The sequence below is a fragment of the Hermetia illucens genome, chromosome 2, assembly GCF_905115235.1.
Source record: "Hermetia illucens chromosome 2, iHerIll2.2.curated.20191125, whole genome shotgun sequence".
Classification (NCBI taxonomy): domain Eukaryota; kingdom Metazoa; phylum Arthropoda; class Insecta; order Diptera; family Stratiomyidae; genus Hermetia; species Hermetia illucens.
Window position 1 is genome coordinate 164023649 of NC_051850.1, and position 19951 is coordinate 164043599.

The 19951-nt window shown below is 45.7% G+C and overlaps 1 protein-coding gene across 1 annotated transcript in view; it reads right to left on the minus strand.

Moving 5' to 3' along the window:
- The window catches only part of LOC119648160 (ras-related and estrogen-regulated growth inhibitor), a 34996-nt gene extending 23024 nt beyond the window's left edge, over positions 1-11972 (minus strand). Inside the window, exon 1 of the mRNA XM_038049735.1 lies at positions 11223-11972. Within this exon, the coding sequence (XP_037905663.1) occupies positions 11223-11310 (88 nt within the window). The 5' untranslated portion in view covers positions 11311-11972. The remainder of the gene's footprint in view (positions 1-11222) is intronic.
- Positions 11973-19951: the final 7979 nt, after the last annotated feature.

Here is a 19951-nt window from a genome sequence, read left to right on the forward strand (position 1 = left end):
CCTTGAATCTCTTCTGCATATATTTCCAACAAACAGGTTCGTTGTAGTTTTAACAATTAAATAAAAGGTGTTGTTTCCAGGAACTTTGGACTTACTTATAAGAGAAACAGATTTTTGAGAAAGGAAACAAGCAAGTTCTCTTCTCAACCCTTCTATTTTCCATATTATTAGAATTGTCGTCCCCCAGCCACTTTCGATTAATTACTAATTTCTACATTGTAGAATAACATTTCAACTGTTCAATTGAATTATTATTGCCCAATTTATTAATTTGGCTTTTGCTCTAATTAGAGCGTTGACAATTAGGTCGGATAATTCGATGTATTTACCAAACAATCTCCTCATGCAATGGTGCCAAATATTCTACTATAGTTGGCGTCATCGCGAAAGACAGACACAAATTGACTAATAATAAAAACATTTTATGCGCCTAAGCAAATTTATTGAATATTTAATCCAAATAAAAGTGGAACCATTGGTTGATCCTCTCCTCGTAGTAGCACTTGCCAAAACGCGCGCTGACACCTACGCACCTGGACATTAAAGTGCCTCATCTTAAAATAAACCGCTTCTGACCTCTAAATAGGAAGCTGATGGCAACAGGAATGTGAGGAGAACGTCTGGGAACCAAGCATCACTCAAGGGGAGGAGCAGATACCACACATACTATACATAGTACAGAATGCGTACGCATCTGAAAAATCAGCAAAGCGGAAAATGTCAAGACAGAAGGGGAACTTTGGCCTGCAATAGCGCTTGTTTACACCATATACCTTGAGCTAATTGCTAAATTCCTCGTACACGCAGAAACTGACAGACTGCGCTGAAAATATTCTTGGGCTGAAATACTTCAGGGAAAGTGACAAATTGGTTTTGCTGGGTTTTTCTCAAGAATAATCTTGGAGGCATTGAGATGAAAGTTGGGAGAAATCCTCCAAATAATATATTGGGTTTGTGCTGTTTGTTTATTCAGAAATTGTTACAGATAAAGAACTTCCACACCTGGTCGATACATTTGAAAATATATTCCCGAAATGCGTATGTAGGGGGCGGGATTTTGGCAATCGTTGCGGAAATTTCCATCTTACTGCCATAGGAAGTCTAATTAGTGGTTTTCACTTAGTAATCAGTCATGTCATTTCGTAAAACATGTGCTTTCAGTTGGAAACCACGAGAAAATATCGGCCTGTTTCTGGTATGGGACCATTGATAAAAAGCAAAGAAAGGGTATGGAGGATAAGGTAAAATACTGCGCAGTATTCGCATTACAGGACCCTTAAATCAAATCGCGAGTCGCTAAATAATAGCACCGATACATGGAGAAAGCATTTTTGGCATATCGCGAATTCTCTAGTATGCCTTAATTCCTGTCAAATTTTCCGGTGATACTTTGAGCTATATTGAACTTCTTTGGTAGTTCTAAACATAAATTGATCGAACTAAGATGATTTTTAGCCATATAGGGTTACCAAAAGTTCAGCAACCACAAATTCACACTTTGAAAGTTCCTCGTTTTATATCCCGAACAATTATCAAATACATTTATAGTAACGTAGTGTTGCAGGCTTTCTAAAATCATAAGATCGACCAGTTTTGTAGAGGCCCCTCAGCGAATAGTTTGTCTCCACAGAGCAATAAACGGTACGGTTTCTTTTCCATTTTATTATTTTATTTTATTTATTTTATGATCAGATAGGGACTAAGATAAGCACGCCCCCAATGAGAAGCGACTTATTCAGGTTGCCATTAAGGAAGGATGTAGGTTTTTCAATATTACAGCTGGAACTTTTAACACGTTGAGGATTCGCCAACACCTCTTGAAAGCGCAGTGACACACAATATTCGCCAGGAGTCTAACCTGACCAGGCTTATTGTAGAATATAGAAATATTACCTTGTACCTTATATTTTCCGTTCACATGATAGGGTCGCAGAGTAGTGTAGCCCCGTTGCTCACTGATTAAGGAATTGGAAACCAACACTCCGCATTGATATGATTGGAATTGAACCGAAACCTTGGTTCTAAAGATATCCAGATAATTAAGCAACGAATGTTACCGCTCCTGTAATGGATGGAATAATCCGTACTTTTGTGAATATTATCCTTAAATTAATGCATCAACTAAACAATAAAATAAATCTTTCAATGGTGAGCTTTTGAATCAGAGTTTCTACCTACTAGGCCTGACCAGCATGCCAAGTGGGAAAGCGTTTGCGGAGATGTTCTTTCGGCTATTTCGTCTGTGACGGACTATCAAAGGATTCTTCCATGAAATCTCTTCAGTGTTCTCTCGCCATCTCTAAATATAGAGAGAAACACTTCCAGATTCTCTATATAGATAGCAAGCGTAGTGGGAGCAGGTCTTACCTCTACCAACCGGTATTAAGATTTAAGAGTATAATAAACTTTTTAGGGACACATCACAAAGAGAAAGAACCAGTTATGTGTTCTGAGTTTATGAAAAATGTAGCTGCCCAACATTTCTACTAGAAACGAGGCTTGCCTTAATTTGTAACGTGATTAGTACATAATAACCTCGTTAATAAACATAACAGAACACCCCGCCTGGGCGCCGACTACTATCCCCAGAAAGCTATCGAGTAGCCCAGAGTACCCTGTATTTTCTATATCGTAGGGCTCCACCTTTCTGGCGGAGTGCCTATATTCCCTACTGGCATGAAAGGATCTAGCCGAAACTAAGCTACAGACCCAGACACCGGCTAATACATCTTAGCAGCAATTCAACAATTAACCTTATCCTTTTGGCAATAGTACGATGACAACGCTACCCATAACATAATTCCGCATTTCCAAATTAAATCAATTTTTCCTTAATGGATTTGTAATGCAGAGTTTGTGCCTATTATTTCTGGTCAGCACGCCGCAAGAGCGTTCCTGGTGAAAAAACAAGGAGACAATATGGTCTTTGACGTGCTATGAAGGATATCTGGTATTAGTCATTCAATGCCACCTCTCAAAATTTAAGACCAAAGTACAAAAGTCCACTTGGCCAACAAAGACGAAAGAAACCGCGCCCCGGCGTTCGTCCAGTGTAATTGAATTAACCGAACCACGGGTGCAACATCTTACCGCCCCTTATTGCACCAGAGATTCGTCGATTGTTTTCCGCAATTCGCGAACGAGAATTCTATCTCACAACAATGATGAAATTACATTTCGATTGTGTGCTGATATGTCGCTGCTGCAACTGCAAACACTTGTGGTGCAGCTAGGGCTGTCAGATTGCACGATCAGTGACTGAAGAGATCCACCATGGAAAATTCGTCTAGAATGTCGGCGGGACTCACTAAGGCAGGAAATTGCCAGGTTGACTCAAGTCAGCTCTGACAATGTAGCACACGGGTGAAAAATAAAGTGCAAAGGTAACTTTCTGTCGTATGGAGTCGGTTACAACGGTATGGCGAAGATCACTCCAGACGTTTAGAGAATACAACGTACGCGAGGAACCAGCGGAGTTATGTCTCAACAATGTGGGGAATTTTCCATGAAGAATAAATCTAAACAGAAATAAAACGTCGAAATAGCAGAGAAGGAGGAAGAGCTGAGTGCGTTTGGGCGCAAAAAAGAAAATCCGTCGTTCACCGCAGTGATCAGCGAAAGAGGCAGCGAGGGCTGAAATACCCGATGTGACTCCGGGACGACCAAATAAACACGAGGCCTTTCCAAGTATCGTGACTGACGGTGCGGGGATGGCAACTTCAATATTCTGTAGTGCCACTGTTCCGAAAAAAAGTCCAGTCAAAACCGCTAATCCTGAGCAAATGTATGCGGACACAAACCAAGTAGGAGTGCAGTCGACCGTCCAAGCTAGAGCCGAACAGGAAAGGCTCATCAGGACAGCATTCCGGAGGTGCGGTCAGGTAGGTCATGAAGCAAAGACCTACAATGAAAGCCAAAGTTGCGTTCTCTGTACGGATCGTGGAGGTATAGGCTGATCTAGTGCTAATCAGCGAGTAATACCGAAACAGGGAATGCTGGCATCTTGACTTTTCGGATACCGCTGCCATCTGGGTTCGGGACTACGTTCGACTTCGTGTTCTTGCCCAAGACTGAGGGTATTGCTTGGTCTGGCGTTGTGGTGGCACTGTTGTGAACTCAGCGATGAGCTTGATAACTACAGGGTGTGAAGCTTCCATACCCTGGAGAGGCCCAGCCGCGCCAAGCCTTGTATGTACTGGTGAACGGCAAAAATTGCTAACCTGCGGAAGGAGTGTCAGAAGCTCCGCCATTGGCAAAAAGTATACACGCCAAAGAGGAACTATGCGCCATAAAGGCACAGTATATATCAGCAAAAAGGAGACTCCGTAGCGCGATAAGTACAAGCAAAGCTCGCGGCCGCATAACCTGGTCAACGAGGTAAATTACGACTCGTGAGGGTAAGTCGAGATGTCATGAAGCCGGGTCCCTGTTTCGGTATTGCTCGCTGATTAGCACTAGATCAGTATTTACCTCCGCAGTGAACTGCGCTAGCAGCTGTTAAGCGGTGCACTCCGGTGCATGTTAATTTGTAGAAATTTCTAGTTCCGCCCTAAAGAGTGGACACTGTCTCGAGCCCGCAGTGTGTTTAACGCTCTGGCCAAACGAGCCACGGTCCCTGCAGAAAACGGAACTTTCGCTTTCATTGCATGTCTTCGCTTAGTGACCTATCTGGCCGCATCTCCGAAATGCGGCCGGTCCCTTGCAAATTGCTAATAGCTTCCCACCCAGAAAATCGGGGCTCTGTGGAAGCCTTCCATACTGAGTATCGCATTGTACGGGGTTGATTCCACTAGCGTGGAAAGCGTCGAGGATTTGCCACTTTTTTCAATGAGGGAGCTCGAAGAAGCGTTTTTCACCATGAAAAACAAGAAGCTTGTGATGGTATCCCGGCGAAAGTTTTCAAACTGGTGTTCCGCAAACGGCAAAACTTGCTGCTCGGGGCGTTCAACGCTTGCTTGAAGGAGAGCATTTTTTCTTATCGCTGGAAGGAAGCAAGACTTGTGCAGATCAGCAAGGGAAAGAAGACCCGGAGCTGCCGTTTGTATACCGACCGCTGTGTATGCTTGACTCGGCCGTGCTCGAAAAGTTCATCAGGAGGGTACTCGCTGAGGCGATCCGCGCCGCCGGGACTTATCCCCAAGGCAGTTCGAGCGGGTTCAAAACAGGGAGATCCACGGTGAATGCTGTTATGGAGGACGTGGATGCGGTTCATCGAGCCAAGGCACACAGCCGCTGATCTTGATGGATAGTACTCCTCATAATGCTTGAAGCCAGAAATGTCTTCAACTCCATTTCACGTGCCAAGCTATCTTTTGCGGGTATTGAGGGCTTATCTGAAACACCGCTTCCTGCTCTATGAGACGCTAGAGGGCCAGAGGAGGATGGAAATCACATCGGAAATAGCACAAGGATTCATCCAAGGGCGGACCTCTGGAACGCTTCTCACGATAGTCTATTGAGATTCGATATGCCTGAGGACACGCGCCTGGTCAATTATGGAGACGACTCTGCGGCACTTGTTGCCGGAGACAGTGTTGAACAGGCGCAAAGCAGACTTGGCGTATTGATGCGGCAGGTAAGCAAATGGACGATTCTAGCCTTGCGCTGGAAAAAACACAAGCAGTCATCTTGAACTAGAGAGTCAAAATCAACCGTTAAATACCTTGGTTTAATGCTTGATTAGAAGATGAACTTCTTCGAGCAAATCAAAAAAGCAGCAGGCAGGGTTGTAGCTGGAATCTCGGTCTTGAGTCGATTAATGGCGAATGTTAGGGTCCTATATCTACTAGGAGACATCTTCTTATGGGAGCAACGCAGTCTGCTTTGCTTTATGGCGCGGAAGTATGGGCTGATGCCCTTGACAGGCAGGTGCATCGTAAGTGCCTTGCTCAAGTGCAGAGATGGGGAGCTTTGCGAGTGGCGTCTGCTTTTCGCATTGTCTCAGAACTGGCCGTGATTGCAATCGCGGGAGTGATCCCCGTTGCCCTTCTTGCCGAGGACCATGACACTATCTATAGCCGTAACGGCGAAAACTTAAGAGAGGTGATTGCCCGTGAAGAAAGTTAATGCACCTTTACTCGTGACAAAATGAACTAAGAATCATATGGACTGTGCGGCTCATTGACAATTGAAATTCGTGGCTAAATCGAACGGACAGTGAAATTGATTACTTCCCTATCCAACTTCTAAGGGGGCACGGAGGTTTTCAGTCTTACCTTCAGGGGATTTAGAAGGCACGATCGCTTGATTATGTGTTTTGCATTGGAGTGGCGGACGACGCTGAACACACCTTTTTCTCTTGTAAAGGGTGGGACGGCTTTCGTCAGCGGCTTTATGCAGGCACAGTCTCTCCAGACAACATTTTCAGAGAAATGATGGGGAGCATTAGTAGCTGGTGTCGCGTTGCGCATTATGTTCGGGCTCTTCTTATTGCGAAGAAGATTGAACTCGACCGGCGAATGGACCGGACGAGAAGGGGTTCCATGAACTTTTAATCAAACTGTGATTTCTTTAATTGACAGTGGAATTATGATTGCCGCATTTAGACCAGGAATTGCTTATTAAAACATTACACAACCATTGCACGGCTTATCTGCATGGAACACCCGCGGCTGTGATTTCGATGCAAACCAAATAATTCACTCCAGTTGCACTTTTGTCTGTGTTGTTGCCGTGCGTGAAATGTTTCAAGTCAACCCCGTATTTCTTCGAATTCACTGAGTCCCTTTTTTGCAATCCTAAATAATAATTTGGTCGTCTCCCTTCTAAGAGTTTGAAGGGTTCAACGATGAGTAACGCGGAAGTACAAATTGTCGAAATCAACTCTAATGAGGCTTTGCTTTGAACGATTTGTAAATCTTACTGGGACGACACTATCGCACTCGCATATAAGGGTAAATGCGTGATCAGAATGATTTATACATATCGATACTATCTACGAACAAACTGCACTGCTAGGCAAGTACGAAAAAAAACTTTCCTTTCTCGTGGCTAGTTCGGATAAACCATGGAGAGTGCCGGCGGCGCCATCTATCCACTCGCATTAACAACATTCGAATAAATTTCGAATGTTGTTAACCCTCCTGCGCCACATCACTCGTCCCCAGATGTAACCGAGGGGTTTCAACGACCAAACCCGGAACTGCGTTCTCCATCATTCCGCAAAGCGAACGCGACGTTGTTTTGGGGCGCACACGGTCCTCAGCCTAGATAAGAAGACCGCCTTTTTGTGTCCTCCGACCTCGATCTGCAAGAAATGCTCTCCCCGCTAGAAAACACGGTACGGGTCTTCCTATCGATGCAGCGGCGGCTTTCGGACAACACCTGCCGTGTCCAGTTCCTTGGGCTCACAGACCGGTGCGGACGAATGTCGGGTGAGAGACGTGGCTTTGATTTGACTTTGTGAGACCCGATGTCTTGTCGAAGACCGGATCACTTGGGAGCCTTGGGTTCTTGCCCGTATACCAGCTCCGTGGGGCTGGCAGCAAATTCCTCTCGACGGACTGTTCGTAGGTCGAGTAGGACGAGAGGCAAGACTTGAGTCCAGGACGGATCGTCGCGTGCCATAATGGTGGCTTTCAGCGCTCGGTGCCAACGTTCTAGCATCTCATTGGATTGCAGGTGGTATGCCGTAGTCTGCTGGCGTTTGAAACCCGGGAGTTTGCCTAACTCCGAGAAAAGGGTGGACTCAAATTGCATTCCCTGGTCAGTGATCACCACTGCCGGGTCACCAAAGCAAGGAATTCACTCTCGACAGAAGGCTTCGGCACAAGATTACGTCGTAATATCCTTCAGAGGTATTGCTTCAGGCCATCGCATAAACCTGTCGATGATTGTAAGGCAATACTTGAAACCGCGCGAGTCTCGCAAAGGGCCTACTATGTGGACTTGTATGGTGTGGAGCCGTTTGGTAGTGTGGGGGAATGAGCCCTCTTCTTTCCTTACTTGCCTGGTGCCTTTACACTTCTGGCATGCGATGCACTCTCTGGCCCAGGAGTTGACATCCTTGTTCATGGAGGGCTAGAAGTATTTTTCGGTGACTAACCGATTTGTTGTCCTGATACCTAGATGCGCTAAGTCGTGAACCGCCTGGAACGGTTCCTTGCGAAAGGTGGCCAGAATGTATGGCCGGGGTCCCTTTTCCGAGTATTCGCAGCAGAGAGAAAGGTTCAGGCCGAAGATGGGCAACTCCCGAAATTTGTATTTGGGGTTTGATTTGAGGCTTTGAAGTACTGCGTCATCCTCCAGTGCCTTGGCGATAGCCGAGAAATCGAGTAAGGCAGGAGTGTTAACCTCGAAACCACATGACAGAGCGTCAGCAACTATGTTATCCTTGCCGGACACGAACTAGATATTTGACGTAAACTGACTTACAAAGCTCAGGTGTCGAAGCTCACGAGGGGACTGTTTGTCGGGTTTTTGTTTCAAAGCATACGTGAGAGGCTTACAGTCCGTGAACATTATGATCGGCCTGCCTTCTAAGGAGAAGCGAAAGTATTTAATGCTCAAGTACGCGGCCAGCAGTTCTCGATTGTAAGGTCTGTAGTTCCGTTAAGCGGGGTTTAACTGCCTAGAGAAAAAGCTCAACGGCTGCCAGACCTGATTCACTTTTTGGTGAAGGGCAGCACCTACAGCGATGTCAGAGGCATCAACAAACCGGCTAGGGGTGCATCCTGTAGAGGAAATGCCAAGAGTGGAGCGTCGGCCAGTTGTTGAAGGGATTTATCAAACGCGCGCACAGCCTCTTCAAACCACACAATCACTCGTGTGCCTTTTGATTTGGGGCCAGATAAGTACGCGTTCAAAACGGGCTGGCATTGGCAGCCTTGGGCAGGAAACGACGATAGAAGTTTAGCATGCCCAAGAACCTCCTCAACTCCTTCACGGTTTTCGGACGCGGGAAGCTTGTAATTGCTTGCACCTTGTTTGGGTCGGGCTGTATTCCTTCCGGGGGAAATGGAGTGGCCGGGGAATTTCACCTGTATTTGAAGGAAATTGCATTTCTCAGCGATTAGGACTAACCCGGCCTCAAGGAGACGTTGAAAAATGCTCTCGTGATGGGCTAAGTGGTCAAACTATGAGGGAGAAGCGACCAAAACATCATCCAAGTACACGAAACAGAAATCGAGGTTTCGCAGGACCGAGTGAATGAACCTTTGAAAGGTTTGCGCCGCATTGCACAACCCGAAAGTCATCCGTGTGAACTCGAAGAGTCCAAAGGGTGTGCATATTGCCGTCTTTGGAATATCTTCTGGAGTTACAGGGATTCGGTGATATGTCTTGGCTAAATCCAAGGTCGAAAAGATGCGGCAATTTGGGAGATGATGCGCGAAGTCGTGGATAAGCGGAATTGGATATCGGTCTGGAATAGTTTGTGCATTTAATCTTCTGTAATCCCCACAGGGGCGCCGTTTGGCTTAGGGACCATATGCAGAGGGGAAGACCAACAGCTGTTTGAAGGTCTACAGATACCCTGTTGAACAAGCTGCTCAAATACTTTTCGCGCAATAGCCAGCTTCTGGGATGGTAGAGAACGCACCTTCGAGAAGATCGGGGAACTAATGGTGTTAATGTGGTTGTGCACATTGTGCTTCACTGCTTTTGAGAGACCACACTCGGTAGTAATCTGGCTGAACTTTTGGAGGAGCGGCCGAACACGAGAGACGGTAATGTCTTCTAAAAGTAAGGAAAGATTCTTACTTGGGTGAGATGCCATTTGGCCCGACGAATTAAGGTTGGTCGTGGGATCTGTAAGAGACTTGTTTTGTAAGTCCACCAGCAACCCATAATGACACAAGAAGTCTGCGCCTAGTATGTTGTTAACCCTGCTGCGCGACAAATTAGCAAATCCCTTCCCTCCCGTTGGTGAATGGGATTCCATGGCTTGATGGCTCCCAAGGTCGGGAGCGTGAGGCCTAGCACCCAAAGCACTATGTCAAACGGTTCCAGGCTAGTTCTCTGATGACAGGGGAGGCATTTAGTTGGTAGTTCGGCATCGTACTGTTGCGGGAGTCCAACACTCTGTGCGCATTCACCTACTCTACTTCCAAAAAAAATTCTCTGTTGGTGCATAGCACTGGATTATTGAAATGCTCCCGAACCTGGATGGGAATCGAGCGGTCAAAATTCTGCAAAAAGCCGACTTTCATGCCACAAAAGTGCGTTTTGTGAAAGTCGCGTCTACTACCACTTGCCTGTCCAGAATACTAAGGCGCAGCAGGGAAGCGGAGTACTCTTCAAAGTCCCAACAACACCCTTCGGTTCGAAATATTCCGCTCTATCAGAAGAGTTCTCACTCAAGTTCGAGAAAGCGAGTATTCATTGTCGAGGAGGGCGTGCACTTTCCAGAAACTGAATATAAACCGATAGCCAAAGGTCATATATGATACATGAAGTTTTTGACGTTTCGGTTGCAGAGGAGTTTCGTAATATCCAGCTTGCTAGCCTTTCGTGACAAGCAGGGTATACTTTCAATTTTTTTCCTAAACTCCCAACGCAGAAGAAAGCGTACTGTGGTGTATATATAATAGTTGAACCCTATTACGCATCCCTTTTCCCTTTGAAACTTGAAGTGCAAATTATTGACCCAGAAGACCATGTTTTCCAAAAGCCTTTCCTGTTCCAATTTTTTCTCTTTTTCTTGTTACTCGCAGCCAATTTTATCTATTGAATGATCCCACCATGTGTTAGCCAACTAAATGAATGAATTGAATATTGGTTTCGGTAAAATAACGCAAAATCATTGGCTTCAATTGAAATTTATAATTATAATTTGCTTAGGATCATGAAAAATTCAGTAATAACGCGGCCATTGATTTGGATGCAAAATGAAAATTAATTTTTGTTTGCTTTCGGCTATGGGGAGCAATTTCAAAACACATTTACGATTAATTGAATCAAATTTTATATCATAAATTTGGCTAATGAAGGTGTTTTATTTGCTCCAGAAATATGGGGTTGTTATTTTAGGTTGTATCTTGAATTTTGAATATTCATAGGGTGTGTGTACGTTTTTTAGGTTGTATCTGTTCTTTATTGACTATGTACACATTTGTGACCCTTTTAGATACTTTTAATTTTTGTGCAGAAAAGGCTTCCCAAATCGCGTAGTACCGTCGATGTAAGGACTCGCTATATACCTTTCGCCATTCAATCCATCAAAACGTTTCTTCCTTATCAAAGCCAAGGAAGATTAGGTGTGAAATGTGCAGAAAAACACTTACCGCTTTTTCCTACGCTAGGTGCACCGAGAACTGCTATTTTCACTTCAGTGAGCGAGGACTTCTTCCGGCGGATGCCACGCGTTGTCATATTCCCGCCTTATGATGCGTCCCCGGCACTTTACCTCCCTTGACTACGAATTTCAAACAACAAATCAACTTCCACACTCCACGGTAATTTTTCAAGCTGAACACTTTTCTTGATTAAATTTTCACCGGATGCAGCAATACAGTCCGATGGGTTGCTTGTCCCTGCCTGGCTGGCTCGCTCCTTAGCGTTATCCTCGTGAGGTATCCACTTTACACAGGTACAAATATACGAGATTACGTTTGTATTTTCTCCTAGTTATGTTTCCGACAGGATTATGGCGACAGGACGAATATATAACTTATCAAAGGGGGTGACTGGTCACAGAAAAAAAAATGTAAAAAGAAAGTCAATCACGCGAGAAATTTGTAAAATTCACACGTAAAACTCGGAGGAAAGCTCGAACTGAATTAAATAAACAACAAGTTAGTGTTCTCGGACATGGATCTGGCAGAAACAGAGCGGAGCCGAGCGAAACTTCTACCCAAATTCATTTTTATAAATAGCCTTTGGGTTAAAATTAACGAAAGATGTGTTCGCGTTTGATGCTTCACCAAGAGCGGCGAGAACGCGGTGGCAATCCGCTTACCTCAATCAAACTTACGGTGAAATAGGAAAAATTCCGTACGTGAAGTTCGACGGAACAGAGACCGCACTTGGACGACTTGTACAATAACATGTCGGGAATATTCAAGTGCATTAACCAACCCTCGCTCCTTCATCCCCAGGCGGCCGGATGGGCTGGGAAACATCGCTCCCAGCTGCTCTCCGGTGGTTTGCACCTCCATACGATTACGCTCGTGGAGTCTATGGTGGAAGCAAGTCGGAGATGCAGATGCCTGTCAAATACTCATAGCGAATACAAGTCGCATCGCCGCTGCTCGAAGTGTCCTATTTTTGGATGCTGGGATCTCCGCTCTGGCCCAATTACGATAAACAAATTATCAACATGCCTTCCTGCCTTGCTGTAAGCTCCCACATGGCGACCAGCGGCAGGTGGATTTACAGGACGGGCTACACCGAATGGAAAAAGGAAAATTGCTTACAAATTACAGTTTAGTCCGAATTTCCTGGTTGGGCGTGTTTGGTATGGTGGAGTGCACTTGGTGGAATTGATGCTTTTTGGGAAGGCTTTGTTTGGAATTCCGGTAAACAATATGCTTCCCCGATTATTTGCTTTAGTATTTAAAATTAGACTTGGAAGCAACATACATACTCGCATATGCACGTCACGATATCTTCATCGCGTGGATTGATTCGCAATAAAACTCGAATTATTTCTTATGAAGTAAAATGCATTTCGATGGGAATCTGGTTTTGGTCTGTCTCGGGTGGTTGAATCTATTACGGGAGCTCGATAAATAAAACAAAACTTAAAGGAATCATCAGCGTCTTTATTCATTTTGCGGATTGCTCTGTTCCTCAGCGAATTCCTATTTACCCATAAGTTTGAAATGGTTCTCGATAAGTGATCTGCAGTCGTAAATGCATCCTTCTGAGATACAAGATGACGAATGAAGAATAATTCAACTGGAAGACCGCGTTTTCCCAAAAAAGATTCCAGAATTCGCTATCCAATCATAGCTTCATCGGGCCAAGTACCGCCAAGTACTTGGCGCAGTGTCTGGGTGCACTTGGCTGAAAACATCCGTGAAACAAGTGTCTCTGTTGCGGACTGTGTGGTCGACCCGGTTTCTTGGGTCCACATTTTAGCGCCACTCGCTGAACAGACGTTGCGAGTAATTTGCCAACGATATGCCAAGTGAACTTGAACGACAGAAAAAATATGCCCACGCGGTTTCTCCCAGCTATATGTGATGGTGGTCGCATAGCTGGGCTAAAATTAAATAGACAAATTTGTGTCACCGAAAGCATTCGCAAAAATTGTCTTGCATGCTTTTTTCCCCAGCAATGATACGAAGTAGAACGTTCCGCGATTTTCCATTATTTCAGATGAATGCAACGTTAATGTCCTTTTCCGTGTTGTTTTTCGGCTACGCTGGAAGACAAATTAAACAGTGACTGATGAAAAGATGTGAAGGAGGAGGACATCAGGAAAGCAGGCATTATTATAGGAAAGGAAAGCGAATGATTGATGAGGACGGATGTCTTTTGAAAATATTACATTTTCCGGCTCGAGTTGTGATGAATGCATTTGTTTCAAAACTCAATTTGCTTGATAATGTAATTCGGTGTCAAGGGATATTCCTTGGGGAAATTGAAATATTTATCTTATTTCTTTGTGAAATGGAAAATTCTGAAGTTGAAATTTAGTTAAGTCATGAATCAGGTGTCCCATGTGATGCGAAATATTATATATATATAAATACATTTCCAGGTATATCTGGGTGAGAATTGTCAGTTTGTTTTGTCAAAATGAAAAAGGAGGCATGCTTCGCTGTTGAGCTGTAAAAAGTGGATTTAAATGATTCGAGGCCATTACTAGGTAAAGAGATACAATAATACTGAGTTTTCCCTACTATATACTCTACTCATAGATATACATACGTATAAAATGTATCAGCCGTCATATAGGAAAGACAAAAATGTGGCTTGGCATGCACATCTGATCGTTCTAGGCTATAATCATAATCATTCCTGATGCTTTTTGGAAGACAATCGCCCTTCATTACGTCTACGAGTGAAGCAAGAGAATGAAATCTTTCATTATTCAGTGCCGTCTCGCCATAATAATTTATTAGACAAAGGCACTTCCAGATGGGCATTTGCCTCTCGTCCACGAGGAAAAGGATGCTTTCGGTTGCAGTTTAAATTACTGTAAATTTTCAGCCCCCAAACGTTACGAGGGGTGTCTCCGTTGACCTTTGTAACTATTATGTAATTAATAAATTTGATTATTCTTATTTGTTTTTCTATCTTTTTGACGACTGATTGCAGACTAACCAGTCTGGTTCCTACGAAGCGCCGGTCCCATGGTTGTCATCCTGCCATTAGCAGATAGGTGAGCTACTCAGGCGGGTGAGTTGTGCTGCGCTACGGTGAATCTCTGCTAAGCGGCTTCATACTGCAGCAGCTCTACAATACCCTATCCCCGGCTGATACTGGGTTTCAGTGATAAGACCCGACTCCTACCGCGTTAACTTTAGGGGCGCAGATCGAATCTCACGGACAGTGCACCTTTCTTCTCCGAGATCTCAGCCTAAGGGACAAAAGGCTTTAGCCTGGACGCGGAGGAGTCTTGGGCCCGCCGTCTACGTAAAGCCTAAAGTGGTGCTCAACTCCGTTTAATACTTCATATGGGCCGTTATGTAGTGGTTGCAGAGACTTCCGGAAAGCATCCACGTGAACCAAGACGTGTGTGCCCACGTCGAAGTCCTTGGGGGTGTTACCCTTCGTTGAAGAATAACGGAATGGCGGGAGCGATTTTAGTTTGGCTACGGCGTCCCGGAGCAAGCGCAAAAGCCCAGCGCTGGAAAGGGCTGATCTAGTATCGAAGACAGGATCGCTAAGGAGTCTCAACTTCTACCCGTATACTAACTCGGTGGAGCTGGCCGCAAACTTTCCACTATGGGTTGTTGTAGGCCAAGTAAAACGAAGGGCCTTTCTCCCGTCCACAAGCGGGGTCAGCTCGTCGTAATCGGTTTCGTCATTTGGCTTTATTAAATGCCTGATTTGGATACAATCTCGAGGCTTTTAAATCCCCATCCAGCGTGTCAAGCCACCGTTGTTTCGGCTGGCATTTTGTTCGTTTACCATCGACTTCGATGTTCAGACCAATTTGTGTATATGTGAATTCTCGTTAGCGTGAATTACGTGACCATACAACGAAGAGTAATCGTGTGCCATTATAGCGGTCTTCAGTGTCCCATGCCAGTATTCCAGCATCCCGTTGGATATACCGGTGGTATGTAGTCGTCCCACAGCGTTTGAAGCCTAAGAGTTTGCCTAACTCCGAAAACAAGGTAGACTCGAATTGCCTGGTAAGTAATGACTTTGGCTGGAACTCCAAAGCGTGAGATCCCTTCCCAAAAATGGTCAAATATCATCCAGAGTTATTGCCTTAGGATACCGCGCGTGAAGCTATCGATGATTGTGAGGCAATACTTGAATCCATGCGAACCTCGTAAGGGCCATTGATGTGTATGTATAATAGATCGTGTAAAAACGCTGAATGACCCAGGAGCTAACATCATTATTCATGCATCAGCTTCGACATCAACGGCGCAACAACCGGTATTTGGTTTAGGCCTACCTTAGTAAGGAGCTCCAGACAACCCGGTTTTGCGCCGAGACCTATCGATTCGATATCTCTAAAAGCTGTGTGGCATCCTGACCTCCGCGACAGGGTCTGCCACATTTTCTTTTCCTACTATAGATATTGCGCTTATAGATTTTTTGGACAGGATCATCCTCATCCACACAGAATAAGCGACGCGCCCATCGTAACCTATTGAGCCGGATTTTATCCACAATCGGATAGTCATGGTATTATCATTGATCTCGTCCTTATGTAGGCTACGGAATTACCGATCCTCATGTAGAGAGCCAAAAATTCTTCGGAAAATTCTTCTCTCGAATGCGACCAAAAGTTTGCAATTTTTCTTGTTAAGAGGGAATACGTGAGGACTGGCAAGATCTTTATCTTGTACAGAAAGAGCTTTGACCTTATGGTGAGACGTTTCGAGTGCAAACAGTTTTTGTAAGCTGAAATAGGCTCTGTTGGTTCTCAATGACGGAGCGCGGATTTCATCGCCATAGGCGTTATCAGTAGTCATTTTCAACCCTAGATAGGAGAAATTATCAATGGTCTCATAGTTGTAGTCTCCTATCTTAATCCTTCTGGTTTGACCAGTGCCATTTGATGTTGTTGGGTGGTTGGTTTTTCATCTTCAGGACCCCTGTTGGCTGTGATTATTGTAGCATCCATTACCCACTTATGCTCTGTTTCCAATAGCTGTGCTGTGGATGGCTTCAGTGTTAACATTCACTTGATCGTCAGAGGGGATTCAAGGTGGTGATGTGGTGGTGCTGATTCGAGCCCGGAGCACCATTCCAACGAGACAGTGATCCGAGTCTATATTGGCCCCCCTATATTTTCTGACATCCATCTAGTTTGAAAATGGGCGGCGTTCGATTAGCATGTGGTCAATTTTGTTGAAAACGGTCCCGTCTGGGGAAGCCCACGTCTGTTTGTGGACCACTTTCCGCACAAACCAGGGGCTTCTGACAACCATTTCATGTGACACTGCTAACTGAGTAATCCGCAGTCCGTTATCATTGGTATCGTTATGTAAGCTATGAGAGCCAACGTATCGCCTGAATACGGGCTCTGTCCCTACTTAGCTGTTAAAATCCCCAAGTATGATTTTGATATCATTCCCGGGACAGGCTTCGAGGGTTCGTTCAACTGCTTCGTATAAAGTACCCTTCTCCGACTCTGCAATCTTCTCTGTAGGGGTGTGAACGTTAATGAGGCTTATATTTCTAAATTTGGCTCACAAACGCAGAGTGCATAGTCTTTCGTTTATGTTTTCTCTGCTCATAATAGCAGGTTTCATTTTTTGGCTGAGAAGAAATCTACTCCCAGCACATGATTTACTGGATGACAGCTATCATATGTGGTGTAGTGCTGCTCCAGCCTCATATTGAGTCAGGGTATCGGTCAGCTGCTGGGCAGTATTCGATCTGTACAACGAGCTCATGTCCCATGAGAATAACGCTTCGCGTTCACTTTTTTGAAGCGACCCCCGGCTCGTCGAATGCTTCAGCCTCGACAAGAAGATCCACTTGGACCCACCTTGCAGCGGCCTCCGAGGAGCGACCACCCGAATGAGGACCTGTGAACACGTCTCGAGGTGCCTGGAGGTGTAGACCTCTTTTGTCGCGGTAATAGCTTCGAAGCTGCGTCTCTGGGCAGTCCAGCATTCCAGAGTCGCTTAACCCTGTTCTGATGTCCAGCACAGGGTCGGTGAGGAGGCGCAGATTCTCCCCGTACACCATCTCCGCGGGGTAGTCGTGGACTCCTCTTGGGGGGTTATGAGAAGGCCGAGGAGAACGAAAAGCAAGGACCGAGTCTCGTAAAGGGCCGATGATGTCGAGATGGGTGGTGTGAAGCGCTTAGTCAACCTACTTTCTTTCGTACGTGCTTGTTGACCTTGCAATTCTGGGAGACAATGCACTGTCTGGTCCAAGAGTCTATGTCCTTCTTGGGCATGGACGGCCACAAGTATTTACCAGGATGGTTCGTCGTCTTGATGCCTAGGTGCGAAGGATCATGGATTGCGTAAAATAACTTCCTACGAAAATCGGCCGGAATGAACGGCCTGAGCCCCTTATCTGAGGTCTCGCAGAATAAATAGGAAACTCCTTGAACTTGTATTTGGAGTTTGCCTTCAAGTTCTGAAGCTCTGCATCGTCTTTTTGCGCTCGGCGATTGCCATATAGTCTCTTGCGGCAGGGACTGTGACCTTGGACATTCGAGACAAAGCCTCTGCAACAACATTGTCTTTTCCAGACACGTGTTGGATGTCGCTTAGTTGCCGAAGTTGGCGAGGGAACACTTTGTCTGGCTTTTGTTTAAGCCCTTACTTTCGCGCTTAAACAAAAGCCGGACAAAGCATCCGTGAACCCGGTGAATGACCACCAGGGAGCGAGGTACGTGGCGAGTCGTTCAAGATCGTAGACGTTCTAGTCACGTTGAGCTAGGTTGAGTTGCCTCGAAAAGAAGCTCAACAGTTGCCAGATTTGATTCATCCTCGGAGTGGTGAATAACGATGCCTACCGCTGTATCTGAGGCATCGGCGAACACAGTTAGAGATGCATCTGACTGAGGAAATGCCAGGAGCGTTGCATCAAGAAGCTGCTGCTTGACTGTCTCAAACGTATGGACAGCGTCAGCAGACCACGCGAACTCGCGGGAGTCTTTGGTTTTGGGCCTAGACAAGTAAACGCTTGGTGATGAGCGGTCTTGGGCAAGAAACGATGATAGAAGTTTAGCATACTCAAAAACCTTTGCAGATCCTTCACCGTGGTTGGTAGGCGAAGCTTTTAATCGTCTAAGCCTTGCCTAGGTCTGGTTGGATACCGTCAGAGGTTATTAAGTTACTGAGAAATTGAACCTGCTTCTAGAGCAATCTGCATCATCTGTGTATATGAAACAAAAGTGTAAGTTTCGTTGGACGAAGTGGATGAACCTTTGAAAGGTCTTCACAGCATTGCACCAGCCGAAAGTCATCCTGATGAATTTGAGGAGACCGAAAGATGTGCAGATAGCCGTCTTTGGAATGTCTTCGGGAGCACCAGGGATTTGGTGTTCCGCCTTGGCTGGTCCAAGGTCGTAAAAATACGGCAGTTCGTAAACGAGTGCGCATAGTCATGGATGAGTGGAATGGAGTCGGTCGGGAACGTCAGACATTATAATATCTACATGGCCGTCGTTAGCCGTTTTGCTTAGGAGCCAAATGAAGTGGAGAGGACCACCAGCTATAGGAAGGTCTGCAAATAACCTGTTTCATCGAATCGTTAAACTCTTTCGACGCACCTTTGAAAAAATTGGGGAGCCGGTAGTGTTGATGTAATGCTGTACATCATGCTTAACTGGCTGGGAAAAACTACTTTCAGTAGTAATGTTGCGGTACCTTTTTAGGAGTGCGCGATGCGGTGTTCGGCCACATCTTCGAAAATAATGGAGAGAGTGTTGTTTTTGCAGGTGTAAATTTCCCCTAACGTTTGTAAAGAAGTCGCCGGGTTTATCAAGGCCTTGCTCTGTAGGTCCACTAAAAGCCCGTAGTAACATAGGAAGTCTGCGCATAAAATGGGGATGCTAATGTCAGCCAGAACGAATCACCATGAAAACTTTCGTTGCGGTCCGAGACTACCGTCCACCTGTCTATAGCGGGGAGAGGAGAGGAGTTCTTGGCAGCCAATCGTTGGTTTTGCGGAATTTAAGTGTTCGGACGGGGCACAGGGAGAACCGACACCTCAGCACTCGTTTCGCCTAGAATGCAACGCCTGCTCAGGGGGTTGAGGATTGGAAGGTGACGTGGTACTGCGCTTCGAGTAGCCGTCCCCGAGGCACCCAGCGATACTAATTTTCTGCGTTAAAAGTGCATTCGGTGGTACATTTAGTCACATGAGTTTCGTATTTACAATGATGCCCGCAAACCATCGAGACCGATGAGTGTCCCGGCGTGCGACTGCCCGAAGGCCCTTTTCGGTAAGTACACCTCGATCGTGGCTGTCATCGAGATCTACCCCTCGAACGTAAAATACCGTCCGTCGCTGCGAGCTTTGTGATTGCGTCCGCTAGTGTCGTCACCATCCCCTTTAGCTCGTCGACCTGCCGAGTCGCGTCTCGGGAAACCTCCGCGACAATGAGGTATGCATACACCACGAGTACTTTGTGGGCCGTGGACAACACCTCCAGCTACCCCGAGTCGGCGCAGACCAAGATGGTGCGGGTGCTCTCCGGGAACCGCTGTAGCCAGAGAGACTTTACTAAGTCTGAATCAACCTTATCTCCACCCAGCTGTCTCATTTCTCGAAGCAACTGGCCGGGGGTATGGTCGCCTAACGCTAGCTCATTTAGCAAGAATTAAGCTTACTCAAAGACGCCGAATAAGCTACTCCTTTAGACGGAGGTACGAGCATTCTTCAAGCACGTCCGAAGCAGACCGAGGAGGGT